Source organism: Corvus brachyrhynchos, unplaced genomic scaffold (genome assembly GCF_000691975.1).
Source record: "Corvus brachyrhynchos isolate BGI_N302 unplaced genomic scaffold, ASM69197v1 scaffold365, whole genome shotgun sequence".
Taxonomy (NCBI): domain Eukaryota; kingdom Metazoa; phylum Chordata; class Aves; order Passeriformes; family Corvidae; genus Corvus; species Corvus brachyrhynchos.
In genome coordinates this window covers 2,184,883-2,200,241 of record NW_008239544.1, presented here as the reverse complement: position 1 = coordinate 2,200,241, position 15,359 = coordinate 2,184,883, and the positions used below count along the sequence as shown (strand labels likewise).

The 15,359-nt window shown below is 44.3% G+C and overlaps 2 protein-coding genes across 2 annotated transcripts; one reads left to right on the top strand and one right to left on the bottom strand.

The window, feature by feature from the left end:
• Positions 1–5: 5 nt before the first annotated feature.
• Positions 6–3,460, top strand: TERF2IP (TERF2 interacting protein; the record flags this gene model as incomplete). The annotated part of the gene is made up of 2 exons (XM_017741362.1): positions 6–89; positions 694–3,460. Coding segments are annotated over 2 exons (525 nt in total), but the record flags the coding sequence as incomplete, so codon positions are not given.
• Positions 3,461–4,141: 681 nt separating this feature from the next.
• On the bottom strand, positions 4,142–7,731 carry CHST4 (carbohydrate sulfotransferase 4). The gene is made up of 2 exons (XM_017741365.1): positions 7,311–7,731; positions 4,142–6,718 (listed from the first exon to the last, which is right to left on the bottom strand). Exon 2 carries the CDS (start codon positions 6,592–6,594, stop codon positions 5,329–5,331), a length of 1,266 nt encoding a protein of 421 aa, XP_017596854.1. The 5' UTR covers positions 6,595–6,718; positions 7,311–7,731; the 3' UTR covers positions 4,142–5,328.
• Positions 7,732–15,359: the final 7,628 nt, after the last annotated feature.

Here is a 15,359-nt window from a genome sequence, read left to right as displayed (position 1 = left end):
GTATTTCCGCAGAGCCCCCGCAGACGGAGGATCCCACGCAGATCAAGGGTCTGTTCGCGGCAGCTAATCGGGAGTTTGAAAGCACGGAGGTGAGCGACCGGGGCAGCCGGGGGAGCAGCAGTGCTGCTGCAGCCGCTACTGCGCGCGAGCGGAACGGGGCAGGACTTCCCCGGTGTCACAGACGGTGCGGTAGAAACTCACGATTTACACATGAAATGAGTTTGCGCCGCGATATCCCTTCTGTGGCTAAACAAGAACTTCGTTTTGAGCTGTCACCTATGTGGTTTGCGATAAATGGTGCCTCGCTGGTGCATTTTGTCTTGATTCCCTGCCCGAGTTAACATGAGAGGGTTTATGTGATGGGGGTTATCTCGTTAAAACCTGTGTTGGCAAATGGAAGTCATCCTTTCAGCTCAGGCAAAAAACGTTCCTGCAGTTGCATCAACACTTACTTTTGCCTTTTCTGCTTAGTTTGTTCAAATTCTTCCTTATAGTTCCTCATGCTTTGCTGTGATCAGTACAGTCTTATTAACAGATATGGCTTCACTTCAGTCACTAACTTTTACTATGCCTAGTAATTTCTGGGGTTTTAATATACTGTAGAGTCAGAATGAAAGGTGGTTGGTTGCAGTGGTAAAAGACTTGCCAGAAAATACCATGTCTAATTGGTGATTCCACTTCTCTTACTGTTAGTCAGAAAGTGACTCTTCAGACGTTGCAGAACTTTCTACACAAGATGGAGTGGGAAGGTCCCCTGGAGAAACAGCATCTGATCTGAAAACTGGGCCAGAAGACCCTGCTTTCCCTGGCATTAAATTACAAAGTCAAGAAAGACCAAAAAGGACTTGTTCTTCTTCCAATGTGGTAGGACAAGTAGTAAAAACTATGGAGCACTTCATGGAGAAGTTTGCTGTGGACCTGTTCACTGTTACACAGGCCTTTCTGAAAAACAGCGGTGACGTGGAGGCTACTTCATACTTTCTGCAGACAGGGCAGCGCTTGGATGGGTACCCTGTATGGAGCAGAGAGGATGATTTAGAATTGCAAAAGGATGATGAACATGTCAGAAATAAATTGATAGCAAAATTTGGAGCTGAAAATGTAGCAAAGCGGATAGTATTTAGGGAGAGTTAGCGAGAGGACATGACTGATCTAGTAGGTTGCATGAAGTTAACAGTAGTTTCAGAAATGCAGTGGAAAATTTGATCAAAGTTCTGAAGTTTCAGAAATGCTTTAAAGTAATTTTTTTTTAATTAAAAGGCCTATTTTGCATCTCTACAGGTCTAAGAGGTGCAGCTGCTTTCATCCAAGCAAAGTAACACTTGTACCAGGCCGTATATTCTAGCTGGGAAAAGTACACCAGCTTTCAGGGCTGTGAGTAATAGCTGAAGTAGGAAATAAAAATTAAGAAAGAATAATCAGAAGCTATGTATCTATCACCTAAGTTGTGTTTGAGAGAGAACACCATTGCTAGGATACAGTCACAATCTGAAAAACTTGGTACTTCTAGCCTGAAACTGTGCACTGGTCACTTATTTTAATATTATTTGAAGTAAATCCTAAAAATCTGGAATTCATTCTTTTGATGAAATAAAATGGGCTGGTAAAGGCAAAGATTTTTTTTTTTCCTCTAAGGAGTTAACATTTTGGGTTTTTAGTTTATGGCCCTGTGGCACTCAGAAAATTAAGGTGAATTGGGAAATGGTTGATTTTAAGCCAAATTAAAATTACACTGAAAATAAATAAGGAGATAATGAGACTGCTGTTTCAGGAAGCCACTGCAACACCTACTCATTATTCAAGGAGCTAAGCAATGTAACCACATAAATGCTAAACCAGCACTATCCTGTGTTTCACTGGACTGAAAAAGTGAGAATTAGTTGGCACAGTCATGCTATTCAGAGTAGACTTTGAACAGTTATTCAAGATTCGTGTGGAAGCCAGACAAGCACTTAATGAGAGAATGCAAGACAACACAGTAAATAAAGTAGTAAGATTTTTTTTTTAAATTAGAAATGTTACCAGCTCAATTTGAAATCCAAGTATTGCTGATAACCAGGTTCATGAACAGGTGACCTGTCACCTCTTGCAGACGAAAACTCCCATTCTAGCTTGGGCAGTGTACACATCTCAGCAGTACCATAGTGTTGCAATGGTCTTGTTCAACAAAACTGCTCTAGAATTCAAAGTGAGGGGTGGAACATATTAAGTAGCTGCAATATAACATGGTCAAATTTACTATATCCTTTTATAATTCTAAGTGACGCTTATTTTAAGAGTGGGTTTGTCTTATTGGGGCAGTTAGTCTAACATGCAGTGCAGACTTCTGAGTCCACATACAGTGGTTTTTTACCTTTGCAGAGCTGTATGGACACACTGTCTGACGCTGAGAATCTTTCCATACGCACTTGGTGCGCTCAGTAGGTATAGGAACTAAGACACAAAGACCACAGTTTACTCAAAGTTGCCCTCTTTCATCTCTCATGAACTCCTGAAAGGTACTGCTTATCCATAGATTCACTTGCCTTGTGCAGGCACATGGGTCTAGGTCTCTTTCACCAGGTTAAAACCTGGAGGACCCAGAGACGACACCATATCATATGGTTCTACTTCTGGTTCTGCCTTTCCCCATGAAAAAAATCCTTGTCTTCTGTGCTTTGTCTTACCTACAAAACAGTTACGCTCCTTTCAACATGCTGGAGACAGTTTGGTTTTCGATGTTCATATGAGGTCCCTGTGCTATCACAAAAGGTCAGGAAGGTTCTTTTTGTAGCTCAAAGAAATTTCTTATTGCCTGGAGCAGCAATATTTGTATACCTGGAAAAGTAAGCAAAGTGGCAATGCACATACAAGGACTTTGAGTTAATTCCACAGCCAGAAATTCTGGGTCTGCAAACTATTACCTGGAATTTGGGTATTTCCTATTTGCTTCCTTTCAGAAGCAAATTAGCAAATTTAGCCAGCATTCATCAAAATCAATTAATTTCTGCCCTTTCATAGCTAGAGTTACCAGTGAAAAACTGATTGTATGCACCAGTTGGAAGAGCAACAGACAGGAATACCACAGAGTCAGCTTTTAAATGTCCTTTTGGCTGGAGACTTCTCCATCTTACATTTCATTGGTACAAAACCAGAGTTTACTCTTCTAAACTTGTACAATGTAAACTTAATGTTTGTTTCTAAACAGACTTCTGTTATCTTTATTGCGTATGCCAAAGGATGTAGTCACAGTTTTACACGTTGTCAGCAGCATCTTGAGATTTTCGGGGATTTTGTTGGGTTTTCCTTTTCCTCCTCCGAAAAGTATTTTAAGTCATCTTTGCTCGCATTAAGACAACTTGAAATTTTCATGTGACCAGACTGGTAGCAGACTTCACTGTTCCCAGAAAAAAAAAATCTTACAAATTGTTGCATTGAGGAAACATACCTAAAGCCCTGTAATAAAGATATACTGAAATCAGTCCTGCATTTTCTCTGATTAAGCCTAGGAAGCAGAAGCGAAAGTAATTTTCAAAACAGTGCATTAAGGAAATGCATCATACGTTACTTTCACGTCATTTTTTTACTGACTAGAAACACTATGAAGGTTTGTGTTCAGGTAAACGTGATACACAGAATTGATTGAGTCCACTGAAAACAAGTATTCATAATAAAACTTAAGCCACTCAAGCTGACATTGGTTATTGTAGAGATAATTAGCAATGCAGTGAAAAGAATCTATTTTTGCTCAGAATCAAGCTTCTTGGCACTTAAAGTAGGAAGCTCTTTAACTTTAGTAAGGTTTTTAGCTGCTTTTAACTGAGTATGCTAAGGTCTGTTTTAAAGGGACTATAAAGAAAAACAGTGGCTCTGTGCTTCTCTTGCACGGTACAACTCCCACTTCTGTATGTCAGCTTGCCTGCCTTAAGTTTGCATAAACACGTTGAAAGAAAGATACCTTGCTTTCAGTGAACTTACTGCCATGATGGCAGTGCTGCATACTCAGCATGGATTTTGTCATTCAACAACAATATCCCTAGTAATAAGACTATTATTTCCATAATACAACAGCCCACCCTTTTCAGGGATTAGGGGTTTAGCTCTAGGAATACAGATATCCATATTGCTAAGGTAGCGAGTGTTCTGTAGATGTGTGTTAAAGGGACTGCAGTTTACACATGAAAGAGGATATTCAGAAAGAGGTATATGTAGGCATTCCATTCCTCCCCAAATCTGGTAGCAAGTTTTTCTCCTTGTCTTCTGGAACACTGTCAAAAACAGGTGAAAACAAGTCTGTTGTTCAGCTTTGAACTATATATTCTCATTGGAGATGGGATGGTATCTCCAATGGAGACAGTGGAGAATGGCACAGTCCATTAAACATATTTTTTGGTGCTCTAAGACAAGAAATACTCTCACCAAATATTTCAATAGGATGTCTTCCTGATCTTCTCTTGGCTTCTTCAATCCACTCCCATAAACCTATCTTCCCAGTTTCGGTATTTATGCCAATGGAATCTGTGTCCTTACCTTGTCTTTAAGATCTTAATCTTAGCATGAATTCTTCTGTCACGCCTGTGGACTTTGGGAATTCCCAGGGAAACAGCTGTTCTTGGGTTTGAAAGCTAGAAGACAGAATTATTTCAGCTAAACAATAAATGGATTCACATAATCCCAGAAATGGTTTCCCACATGAAAACCCAGGAGTTTTTCTTTTCAACAACAGCGGGTTTATTCCATTTTCCCATTATACAATAAGTGAACACAAACATTTCCCTAGCTTTGCCACCAAGGCTGTATACTGAGGCACATGAATGGTGCAAAAGGAAAACTGGACTTGAGAACTCAACCATTCAAAAAAAACCCCAAAAAACCCCAAACCCAACATCTTTCCAGAAACCAAAAGTCTGGTCATCCTCGCGTCTTTTCTGGCACTACGTATCCTTCATGGCAGCATGACAAATAGTGTTCTATTTATTCAGCTTCTTTTTATGTTTCCTCTTCCTTTGCAGTGCAACTGCTCCATGTGGTTTTCCTAGTCTTCAACTGTGGTCTGTGAGGGGTTTGAGCTTCTGCTGTCTGGTCCTACTCCTTTGGCATTCTGTATGCTCCAACCTAAACATAATTAATTTGGAAAACAAACTTGCATTACTTTAGCCTCCATTGTGGCTGAATCTCCAGGGGTCTTGGAGAGTGACCCTGTGCTGCTGAGAGCTCTCCTGAATGTCGTCAGGGTTCTTGTACTACTTGTCCTTGCGTCCATGCACATCAATGCACACACTCTTACACTTCTATGCCTGCACCTCTGTCCTCTTCTGCTCTAGTGAACAGTTCTGCACTCTGCAGCCTTCAGAGGGTAGGTGTAGAGACCAGCTTTTCTGCCTTCAAAATTTGATACTCAGAGGAGTTCTGGGCAAACAAAAGATCCAAAGACATATTTTTCTGTTCTTCTTCAGACTGAACAAGCCGGTAGCCCAGCAAATCCATTGCATCTTTGCACACATTTTGCACTTTTTCTATTTTCTGGAAGGGAAGTGTCTTTCTCCAGGCCTGGGATACTCTCAGCGCATCTCTTGACCCAATATCAAAGGCCTGTGCTCCATGACCCTTCCCATGCGTGATGTTGTGGACCCACTTCCGAAGCTCTGGTGTGAAATGGAGTTCTGCAAACCTGTACATCTGGGCAGCCCTTGCTAGTGGGTCTCTGACAATGTCTTCATAGCGAACCAGCAGATACCGGTCTTTCAGGAAGGTGGGAACGGCCTGACTTCCTGCCTTGTATATCTCAACATGGCTTTTGCAGATTACTTGCATTGTGTTGTAGGGCCCCATTTCTCCCTTTGTCTTCTGAGACCCCACAACAATGTTACTGTCACGTTTCAGGTCTGCCATTGTATTCTCTCGGGACCTGAACACAGCCCGAGGATCACGTACCAAGTGAATGATTTTGAGGTTCAGGGATGGATCAGTGAGAAGGGGATAGAGAACTTTCAGGTCAAAGAACCGAACTTCCTTGATGGCAACATGGCTGTAGGTTTTACAAGCTTCCTCCACCGTGCTGAATGGGTACTTGCCACAGATTGTTTTGCAATTGCCTGCTGTGATAATGTCACTGCGACTGAATGAGTCACAGGCAGGGGGGGAGCACAAGGCTCGGCTTGTCTCCCACTGAAATAAATCAGACTTTTTCTTCTGGCTAGACATGTAAGCATCAAACACAGACATGTCACACAGAAAGACCGACCTGACTAAGTCCCGCACTGCCATGTGTAAAACTTTGGCATTGTTCTGGTACATCTTAACCCAAACGTGCCATGCAGGTTCCATCAGGTAGAAGACACTGGGGTGCTGGCTGAAGATTTGTCCAGTGAAGGAAGATCCTGACCGCCAGGAGGAGAGAATGAGGATGTGGACAGGAGAAGGTCTTTCTTTCATGTGGGCATTGTTGCTGCAGGGTATGAAGTGGATCAAAAGGAAGGACAGAACTACCAGAATCAGGAGCACCTGCACTCTTCTAGACTTCACCATGATTGCAAGGGACCTGCAGAGACAGAGAAGTTCAGCATCACAAGATGATGAAAAAGGCAGAGTGTGGTGCATCAGGCTCCTGTGCATCTTTTTGCAGGCACGGGGTTTTGGAAAGCTGCCACACTACTAGTGACACTGTGACAACCACAGCACAAGGAGTCTTTGCAAAGGATGTAAGTACTGCAGGACTGAAGGTTTTCTGCAACAAAACCTGAGCCCGACTCGCTGCCCACTGGAAAAGATCAGATAGGTTTCTTTTCCAAGGCATGTAAGCATCAAACACAGACATGTCACACAGAAAGACCGACCTGACTAAGTCCCGCACTGCCATGTGTAAAACTTTGGCATTGTTCTGGTACATCTTAACCCAAACGTGCCATGCAGGTTCCATCAGGTAGAAGACACTGGGGTGCTGGCTGAAGATTTGTCCAGTGAAGGAAGATCCTGACCGCCAGGAGGAGAGAATGAGGATGTGGACAGGAGAAGGTCTTTCTTTCATGTGGGCATTGTTGCTGCAGGGTATGAAGTGGATCAAAAGGAAGGACAGAACTACCAGAATCAGGAGCACCTGCACTCTTCTAGACTTCACCATGATTGCAAGGGACCTGCAGAGACAGAGAAGTTCAGCATCACAAGATGATGAAAAAGGCAGAGTGTGGTGCATCAGGCTCCTGTGCATCTTTTTGCAGGCACGGGGTTTTGGAAAGCTGCCACACTACTAGTGACACTGTGACAACCACAGCACAAGGAGTCTTTGCAAAGGATGTAAGTACTGCAGGACTGAAGGTTTTCTGCAACAAAACCACTGTTTGTCAGTAAGGTGTTCTAATGTAGTCTTAGAAGATACTGAAAAGCTTGTCTGCACTTTCATCAAAGTTTAAGAGCTAGTTGAGTGCACTGAAGTAAGTGTGTACACACAAACGTGTGCTTCATGTACATAATCCCTGCAAATGATCCTGGCAATTTTTATGAAGGAAAGATGTAAAACCTCGCTTTTTGTGGAGAATTCAACAGTTCCACATTGTTACTTTTAAACACCTACTCTGTCTGACCAATATTTACAATTATTTTTATGCCAAAATGCTGTAAACATACAATGTAGGTTTCCATTTGTTTTGATTATACTCCTTTTGAAATTTCAGGAAACATTTATTGTCACCACTGGAAAAACTTCACATACCAAAGGAAGAAGCTTGGCACTGTAATAAATCCAAGCACAGTATCTCCTCCACAGACAAAGCTTTGTAGGCAATTTTGCTAGAAAGACCTACAAGGGTTTATCTTTTCCATCTTCGTGTAGGCAGGCTTAACTGCTTACCTGCCCTACTAATCCCCTTCTTAGCCTAATTCCTTTTTAAAGACCATCACCTGCTATCCCTCCCTCCAACCCCACTTATCCTATAGGTCTTTTATGAGAAGAGGTACAATAGAATGTGCTAGTTGAACTCAAAGGTCTGCTCAAAGCTGGCTCCTTATTTCATACACTAAACCTCTCTTCTGCCTGTGCAGGATGACTGAATTATTGGAAAATGTCTAATAATTTTCGTGCCATTGGGGACACGGCATGAAAATGCCACAGGGACAATTTGTAGCCTGAATACCAGCTGGCACAGGAATCTGCAGGAAGTACACCATTGAAGATGGGATCTGAGGCAGAAAGAATTAATTAATTTCTTTTAAAGTACATAAAAGCACACTTTGCCAATTACTCCTGTCTTGTGCGCACTCCTTCTGTCCCCCAGCGGTGCCTGACTGTGCCTCAAATACAGGTTGGGTGTCCACAGCATGGGCCACCCCTGGGGACAGGCTCCTTGGGCAGCACTGAAGCCCAGGCAGCACGGAGTGCTCCCCATCACCATCTGCCGAGTTGGCAGTTTAGCTGTGCCACAGTGGAGACAGACCTCTCTTGCCAGTGCAGATGCTTTGTATTTTCCAAGGTGAACTAAAATTGAAAAACTTTTCTGGTTCCTAGTCATGGTCAGTCCCAGGGAAATCCACAGCAAGACAGGACAGAGAGAGCAGGGCCTTTAGGGCAAGATGTTAATCCTGGACAGAGCAGCATCTGAGCCCAGGCCCTTACAGCTGTGTACACTGCTTTTGTGCAGTCCACAATTGCACGAGACTCAGGCAGCCATGCCCATGCAGAGCAGCAGCCCCCCTGCTCAAGCAGCAGAGGTATAAAGGGACTCAACCGGCTGCAATGCAGACACTGCTTCCCTGCTACATGCTTGCCATGTCATCTGGGTCCACAGTAATTATGAATGTTCCCAAAGTTTCCCTAACCTCCTCCTTATGCCCCGCCTAAGTTTTCCTCTGCAGCAAAGCTTTCAGACTAATTTGCATGGGGGTGCCTCCTCCCATGATTTCAGTTCCTCTAGTACTGATGTTTCAGATTTTCAGGTACAGTCACTGCTGCAAACCAACTAGGAACAGTACTAATCTGTGCCTCCAACATATATGCATAAATTGGCTTGTTTATCTGAGCTACCTGCTGTGCATTTGTGTTGAGCTTAGGGTTTATAAGGCAGCAACTATAATTTCCCTGAGTGAGGCCAATACCCAGCCCAGTGGGTAAGCCTGGTTGTTGCCAATAGGTGCTACCACAATATGAATTTTACTTTAGTAATGTCTTGTAAGGATAGGGCTGTGCATTTAGTGAGGGACCACATCATTCTGATCTCCTGGATAAGAAGCTCTCTGATTTTTTTGGTTGGACAAATGGCCTGTAGTGTTTAGGTCCGACAAGGAGCTGAATGAGGCTGCTGTTTGGACCAACCCTAGGAAGAGCTGCAAACAAAGACTGTTGTAAAAATAAGTGATATATCAGCTTCCTCCTTGCAAATGAATACAAGCAGTGTTTACCAAAAGTCCTGGCTTCCAAATGAACTTTGATGGTATCACTTCTATCTGGCACCATTAATATTGTTATTCTAGCTCCTGACAGAGTTCCTGGAATATAGCCAGAAGCTATAAATTGAGAAAAAAACTCTTGTTGAGCAGACATGAACAATGGCATGAAGACAGATACCCAGGCAGATTTAAAACCACTGAAATAGTTGTTTCTTTGGAAACCTACATGTAAGTTGCCTGAGTAGGACAATGGAATCAGATATTTTTCAGGAAACAAAAGTAAATTTTTATCTTGAATCAAATCAGGGTAGGATAGCTGGATGTTTTAGACATTTCACAGAGTGACCTGCTTTTGATAGAAATGACCTCATGTGAGACCAAAGTTTCAACAGCTTCTTCACTCTTATATAAGAAACAGTGATAATTGTTGCCCTCACAAGTCTGTTCCACAGAGAGTAGAAGGACTGAAATGAGCTGTGTGCCTGATGAAGTGGAATAAAAGAGCAGCATCATACTATACTATCTATCATACATTCCCTAATATGAGAGAAATACTAATTATATAACCTTATTTTTCACCACCGTATTTCCCAATCATGGGAGCTGGGATGTTTCTAAACTAAGGTCTCAAGTTTAACCACATTTGCTCTACAGCAAACATCCAGAGTCACTAGTGACTGAGTTAATTTCATATAGCAAAAGCGAAAATACGAAGCCCTCACAGAGCTGCCAAGTAAAGGTCAGCCCAGAATGATTGAGACAATCTCAGCTGCAGAACAAGAAAAGTACACTGTTACTGTGTGCTAACAGAGATGAACCAAGATTTGGCTGAGAGCAGAAAGAACTGGAAGAATCTCAGGGCACAAAGGATGCAATATAGAAACTACTGAAAGATACAACAATCCAGTGTCACCATGTTAGAGTCTCCCACAGCAAATACTGCCCAATCAGCAGCTAGTCCCAAAAAAAACCCCCAAAAAACCCTCCCCAAAAAACCAACCAGAGACTTACACTTTTCCAGAAACACACAGGGACTTTGGAAAAGCATTACAGAAAGCAGCAGGAAGCCCAAGGGAAATGTACCCATGAAACACACTCAGCATTGGGCACCATATCACCAGAGTACAGGTTTACTGAACTTGTGCACGTCTCTGGCAGGTGTGAGACAGTTACAGCCCAGAAACACCTTGTGCTGTGCAAACTAATGTTGAGTGCCCTGCTAGTCTGAGGGAGTTCTCCAGACCTGTACAGGTTCCCCATTGCTGTAATGGCAGCAGTATAGCAAAGAGGATCTGGCACCAGAGAAGCCCCAGTCACTGCTCTTTGATGGCACTGATGGTTGCTCATAGTTTTTTCAAATGCTGCTTCAATTTGGCCGGGTCAGTTTCTGCAGAATTAGGAGTCATCTGCCCATTCAGAGGTGAGCAGCTGGCATGACTGTCACTACTGGGAAAAGCTGAGCAGGGGCACTGACAAGACAGTCTGGAGAAGCAGGAACTACCCTCTAGCCAGACCCTCAGCTTCTGTCTGAAGAAAATTGTCACAATTTGCTGGCATCAAGAGCATCCACACTAGATACCAAGAAATGGTTGAAAATCTCACCTTAACAAGTCCTCTTGAAGCACCACCAGACCTGATTGTTGCCCTCACACACATTCACTGCTGTGGTACACACACCTCCATGCAGTCACACGAACAACTGTGCATTCACAAACTGGTGCTCTGCCTTCATGCTGGGGTCTCATATACACAAGTACTTAGGTCCTACCTACACCTGTGCCTGCCCCTTCCTGTCCTCTTCGTGTACATCCCAGCTCTAGGACTGACTGCTCTACACTGCCCGCCTACTTTGACCAGCCTAAAACTAGAAAACTCCACCCTGCACTAAGCAAAAAGCATGGGAATGGCAGTTTCTTGCAGGGGTGCAAATGACCAGGTGCTGCTAGTAAAGGAGCAAGGCCAGAAAGTTCATGAAGGAACCTGAGAAATACTTTTAACTCCTGTTGCAAGACCCAAAAGAGACTGCTGCCTGTAAAAGCAGGAACAGGGATGTCTGTAGAGTGTCAGAGCAAAGGACAAACAAGTTGCAAGGAGGACCAGCTTGCCCACCATGAGTGCAGAGATAGAGCATATTTTCCTACTATTTTTCTGGCTGCTTGTCGTGTTGTCAGCAGATGCAGATTCCCATGAAATCTTTTTGACTCTTCTTTGTCTGTACCTTGTTTGAATTAAACATCTAGGGGGCTGGGAAAGAAAACGGTGTGAAAGGACAAGCTGTGAAAGGAGCAGTTGAACTTGGCCTGTTAATGATTCACAAGGGTGCTGGAGCTGCAATGGGACTGTGCCAGGTAAGGTAGTGAAACAGGGCAGCACTGGGCTCAAGAGAAGTACTTCCACACAGAGACAGTTGCTTTGGGTCATTCCTATTCCAGATCTTAGAGAGTCTGTCACACAGTCTGGAGAGATAGAGACCTCTTAATGGTGCCCTCTGTTCCCGAGGAACTCACTGCTGCTCTCAGGGCAAGTGGAGTATAGGAGATAGCTGAAGAAAAAATCTGGGCGAGGCTGGTCCTTCCAGCAGGAGGGACAATCTGAATGGGGCAGGTCATGTTCCCTTTCGCTTGCTGCATTGCAAACACAGATGGTCAAGCCCTGGTAACCCTGGGCTGGGAAACAAGGTGAGAAGTTGGCAGTGATCCAGGTAGGGCCCTGTAGAGAACTGTGCAATGTTCAGTGCAACCTGGACTTCTGGTATGTGTTGCCATGCCCTGCACTGACACACAGGATTTACCTGTATGTCATTAGGTGTTAGAAAACCTTTGTAAAGGCCACACCACTTGAGTGGCTCTTTCTGAAGCATTATTCCTCCCTGGCCAACAGTTGCATGAACAGAGATGCATCAAAACTTATGTTACAGCTGTATGTAGTTTGCCCAAGATATGCCAATCCTTTGGCATCAATATGTAGGCTTTATGAAAGCACTGAATACTACTGTGCAGTCATCTTTTCAAAGGCTTGAGCAGATTAAAAAAAAAAAAAGCATTTATTCAACTTTTGAATTAATTTCCCTGGTCAGCTTCTGCCTTATTTACGTACATAGGCAGTCTAAAACCGGAAACCAGCACAGGAACTGAAGCTTGGAGCAGAACAGCTAGTTTAGAGCTGAGAGAAACAATAGTAACAAGCAGACCTGAAGCATGCATAGCCCATGCAATGCACTGGCATGCAGAAGACCCTGTGCTAGCACCAACTACTTCTGTTCAGGCATCCAGGAAATAAGTAATTCGGACTTACTGACAACACCTCTTTGCTTTGGCAAAGCTTCAGGGAACACGGACCCAAGACAAATAAGGAAACTAAAGACAATACATAACAAAGCAAAGGGCTGGTATAGATCTGGGCTCCCAGCACTGTAAGCGCCCATGCCAGACAGCCAAACCATGAGGAAGATCCCAGTGCTTCTGCCCCTCGGGAGGCTCTCCCAGTGCTGGGGACAGAGGCTGAAGGCTAGCGTAGAGCCTACAACCTCAACCTTGTTCTGACCAGTTGTTAAGCTTAGCTAGCTTGGTAGGTGCCTTCTAGCTACTGGAACCCTGCTGAGGATGTGTCTTGTGTGGCTGTCCCATCAATAGCATGACTTTGACCATGCTAAGCCTTCCTTCTCCTGCAGAGCTCCTCTACGCTCTCACACTCTGGTTTACAAAATCCCTCACAGTCACCTCAAGTAAGTACTGTCTCCCAGCCCATTGCTGCCACCTCCTCTTACATTCACGGTCTCTCCCTGGCCATTTCTCATGCTTGTGGAAACCTCTATGTGCCTCTGGTGGGTAATGCCATCAGAGGAGGTCAGCTCCTTTGGCTGCTGACAGAGCAGCACATCCTGGGAGAACAAGGTTATGTTCTAGGCCTCATATACAAAGTCTTTCACAGACACCTTCCCTTGGGGTTCCACTGCCATGCAATGCTCAAGTCTTACCTGAGCTCCCGGAGAGGCTGGGCTCTGGTTTACCAGGGCCTCCACCATCATCCCCCAGACTGCTTCCTTGAAACCATCCTGGGTCCAGATCAGTGAAAACCACATCTTCCCACTGCAGGTGTACAGCATGGCTACATGCTGTACCTGACAGTAGAGAGCAAGCCAGTGTAGACAGGCTCTTGCAACCAAAGGCCATGGCCCCAAGGCAGGAAGACTGCCAGGGACCCCTCTGGTAGACAGACCTACTGAAGGCAGGCGGGGCTACTGGAAGAGGGAGTGGGTGAGGCCAAAGCCAGGAACTGGGCTGCATCCAGGTTCCTAAAGCACCTGGGGGAGCTGATGGTCTCACTGCTGGCAGGTGCAATTTAGCCCAGCTTGCCTGCAGTGCTGGTTTCCCTGTCAGGGTTGAACCTACTGCCAGCTCCTTTGGAAGCTGAGGACTAGTACACTTCACCTGCATTGCCCATAAGGTGAGAAGTTCCTTCCTTTCCCAAAAAGAGCACTAGGCATGAGGTTGCCTCCTTGCCTAGGTCCCCATATCTGAGGTAGATCACCCTAATCCTAAATATGGCCAGTCCAGACATCACAGAAAAGATCAGAAGCACACTGCAAGCCTGTGCCAGAGTATACCACTGTTGCTCCCCAGCTAAGACAGGGAGGATGGCTGTGGATCCGTGTGTGAGCTGGCATAGGCAGGATGCAGGAACAACCGCAAAACCACAGATGAAATGCAGAGCAGAGTAAATTTATTTCCATTACTTCACCAACCAGGGGATCCTCAAAGCAGGACCCAGGCAGAGGCACACAAACATGGATGTTCCAGCGCTGTGGAGCCTGGTCCTTGCTCAAGGATCACCAAACCTGATGTTTTCACATGTATATCAGGGATTAATACAGGCATAGTTTACCCCTGAGATTTGATCTTTACCGCAGCAGAGCAGAATATCAAGCATTTTCAATGGGGTTGTCCTAAGTCTAGCACAGGTCTGTGTTATCTAAACACAGATGTACCACTTATCAAACATACAAGACTAAACAACAATTAGTATAATATATGTGTTTTTCTACACTTCACCTGCAAGGCACTTGAGCGTGTTTACAATCCTCCTTGCCAATCTTCCCTTATTTTCCCCACAATCAGTTATAAGGGCGCTGGGGCAGTCCTGCTACAGCTCTGCAGAACTTGTCTGAGCATCCCTGAAGAGCAGCTTCAGACCCGTGTCTTGACTTCTTCCTTGGTCTCAGTGCTGAAGGGGTTTTCTTTGGCACAAAGTACCTCCAAAGTCCAGCTTAGGCTAGTTTGTATGGCTGGCAGAGTGCTCTAGCCTACACCCACACTATGACGCAAAGCATCTGTGAGTATAATACCTGAAAAATGTAACCAGCATATTTGTGGTTTAATGCTAGTTTGCTATTGCATCAAGGAAAACCTAGGTGTGGTCAACAGGCAGTGTTATGTTTACCAAAGGTGACAATGGAGGATATGGTTTTGAGAAATCTAAATATCCTGAGATTTATGAAGTATCTATATGCCTCTGGCTCTGGCTCTCTCAGCCTTCCCAGTCAAATGCTGCTGGGTTAAAAAGAAACAGGATTGTGTTAACTATTGCAGAATATTTGCATGTTAACAGACATCTCTGAGGGGACTCGGAAAGGGGTTCCTGAAGGAAGAGCGATCTCAAAGGAGCAGCTTTCTCTAAAACCGGGATCTGTTTATTAGTAATGGGGATTAAAGCCACAGAACCTAAGGTACATGGAGAAGAGTTGAAGGAAGCAGATGGAACTTGAAAGCTGATGTAGGTTCAAGATGGCATAACAATGCAGCAACATCATGTTGTAAAGGTCTCCTGGCCCAACTGACCTTTCATGCACCACCCAGCTTGTTACTTATCAATGTTTTGTCTTAAGCAGCTCAGGTTATTCAGCCCTGTTTGAAGGTCTAATGGCATGAAATCTCTGAAGCTGTGTACCATTCACCCATAGCCCCAGCTTCCTCTCTTTTTGTTCTGGGATTGCTTTCTTTGAA

Coding starts and splice junctions, on each gene's coding strand:
- CHST4 (XM_017741365.1), bottom strand. CDS start 6,594: ATGCACAGGAGCCTGATGCACCACACTCTGCCTTTTTCATCATCTTGT.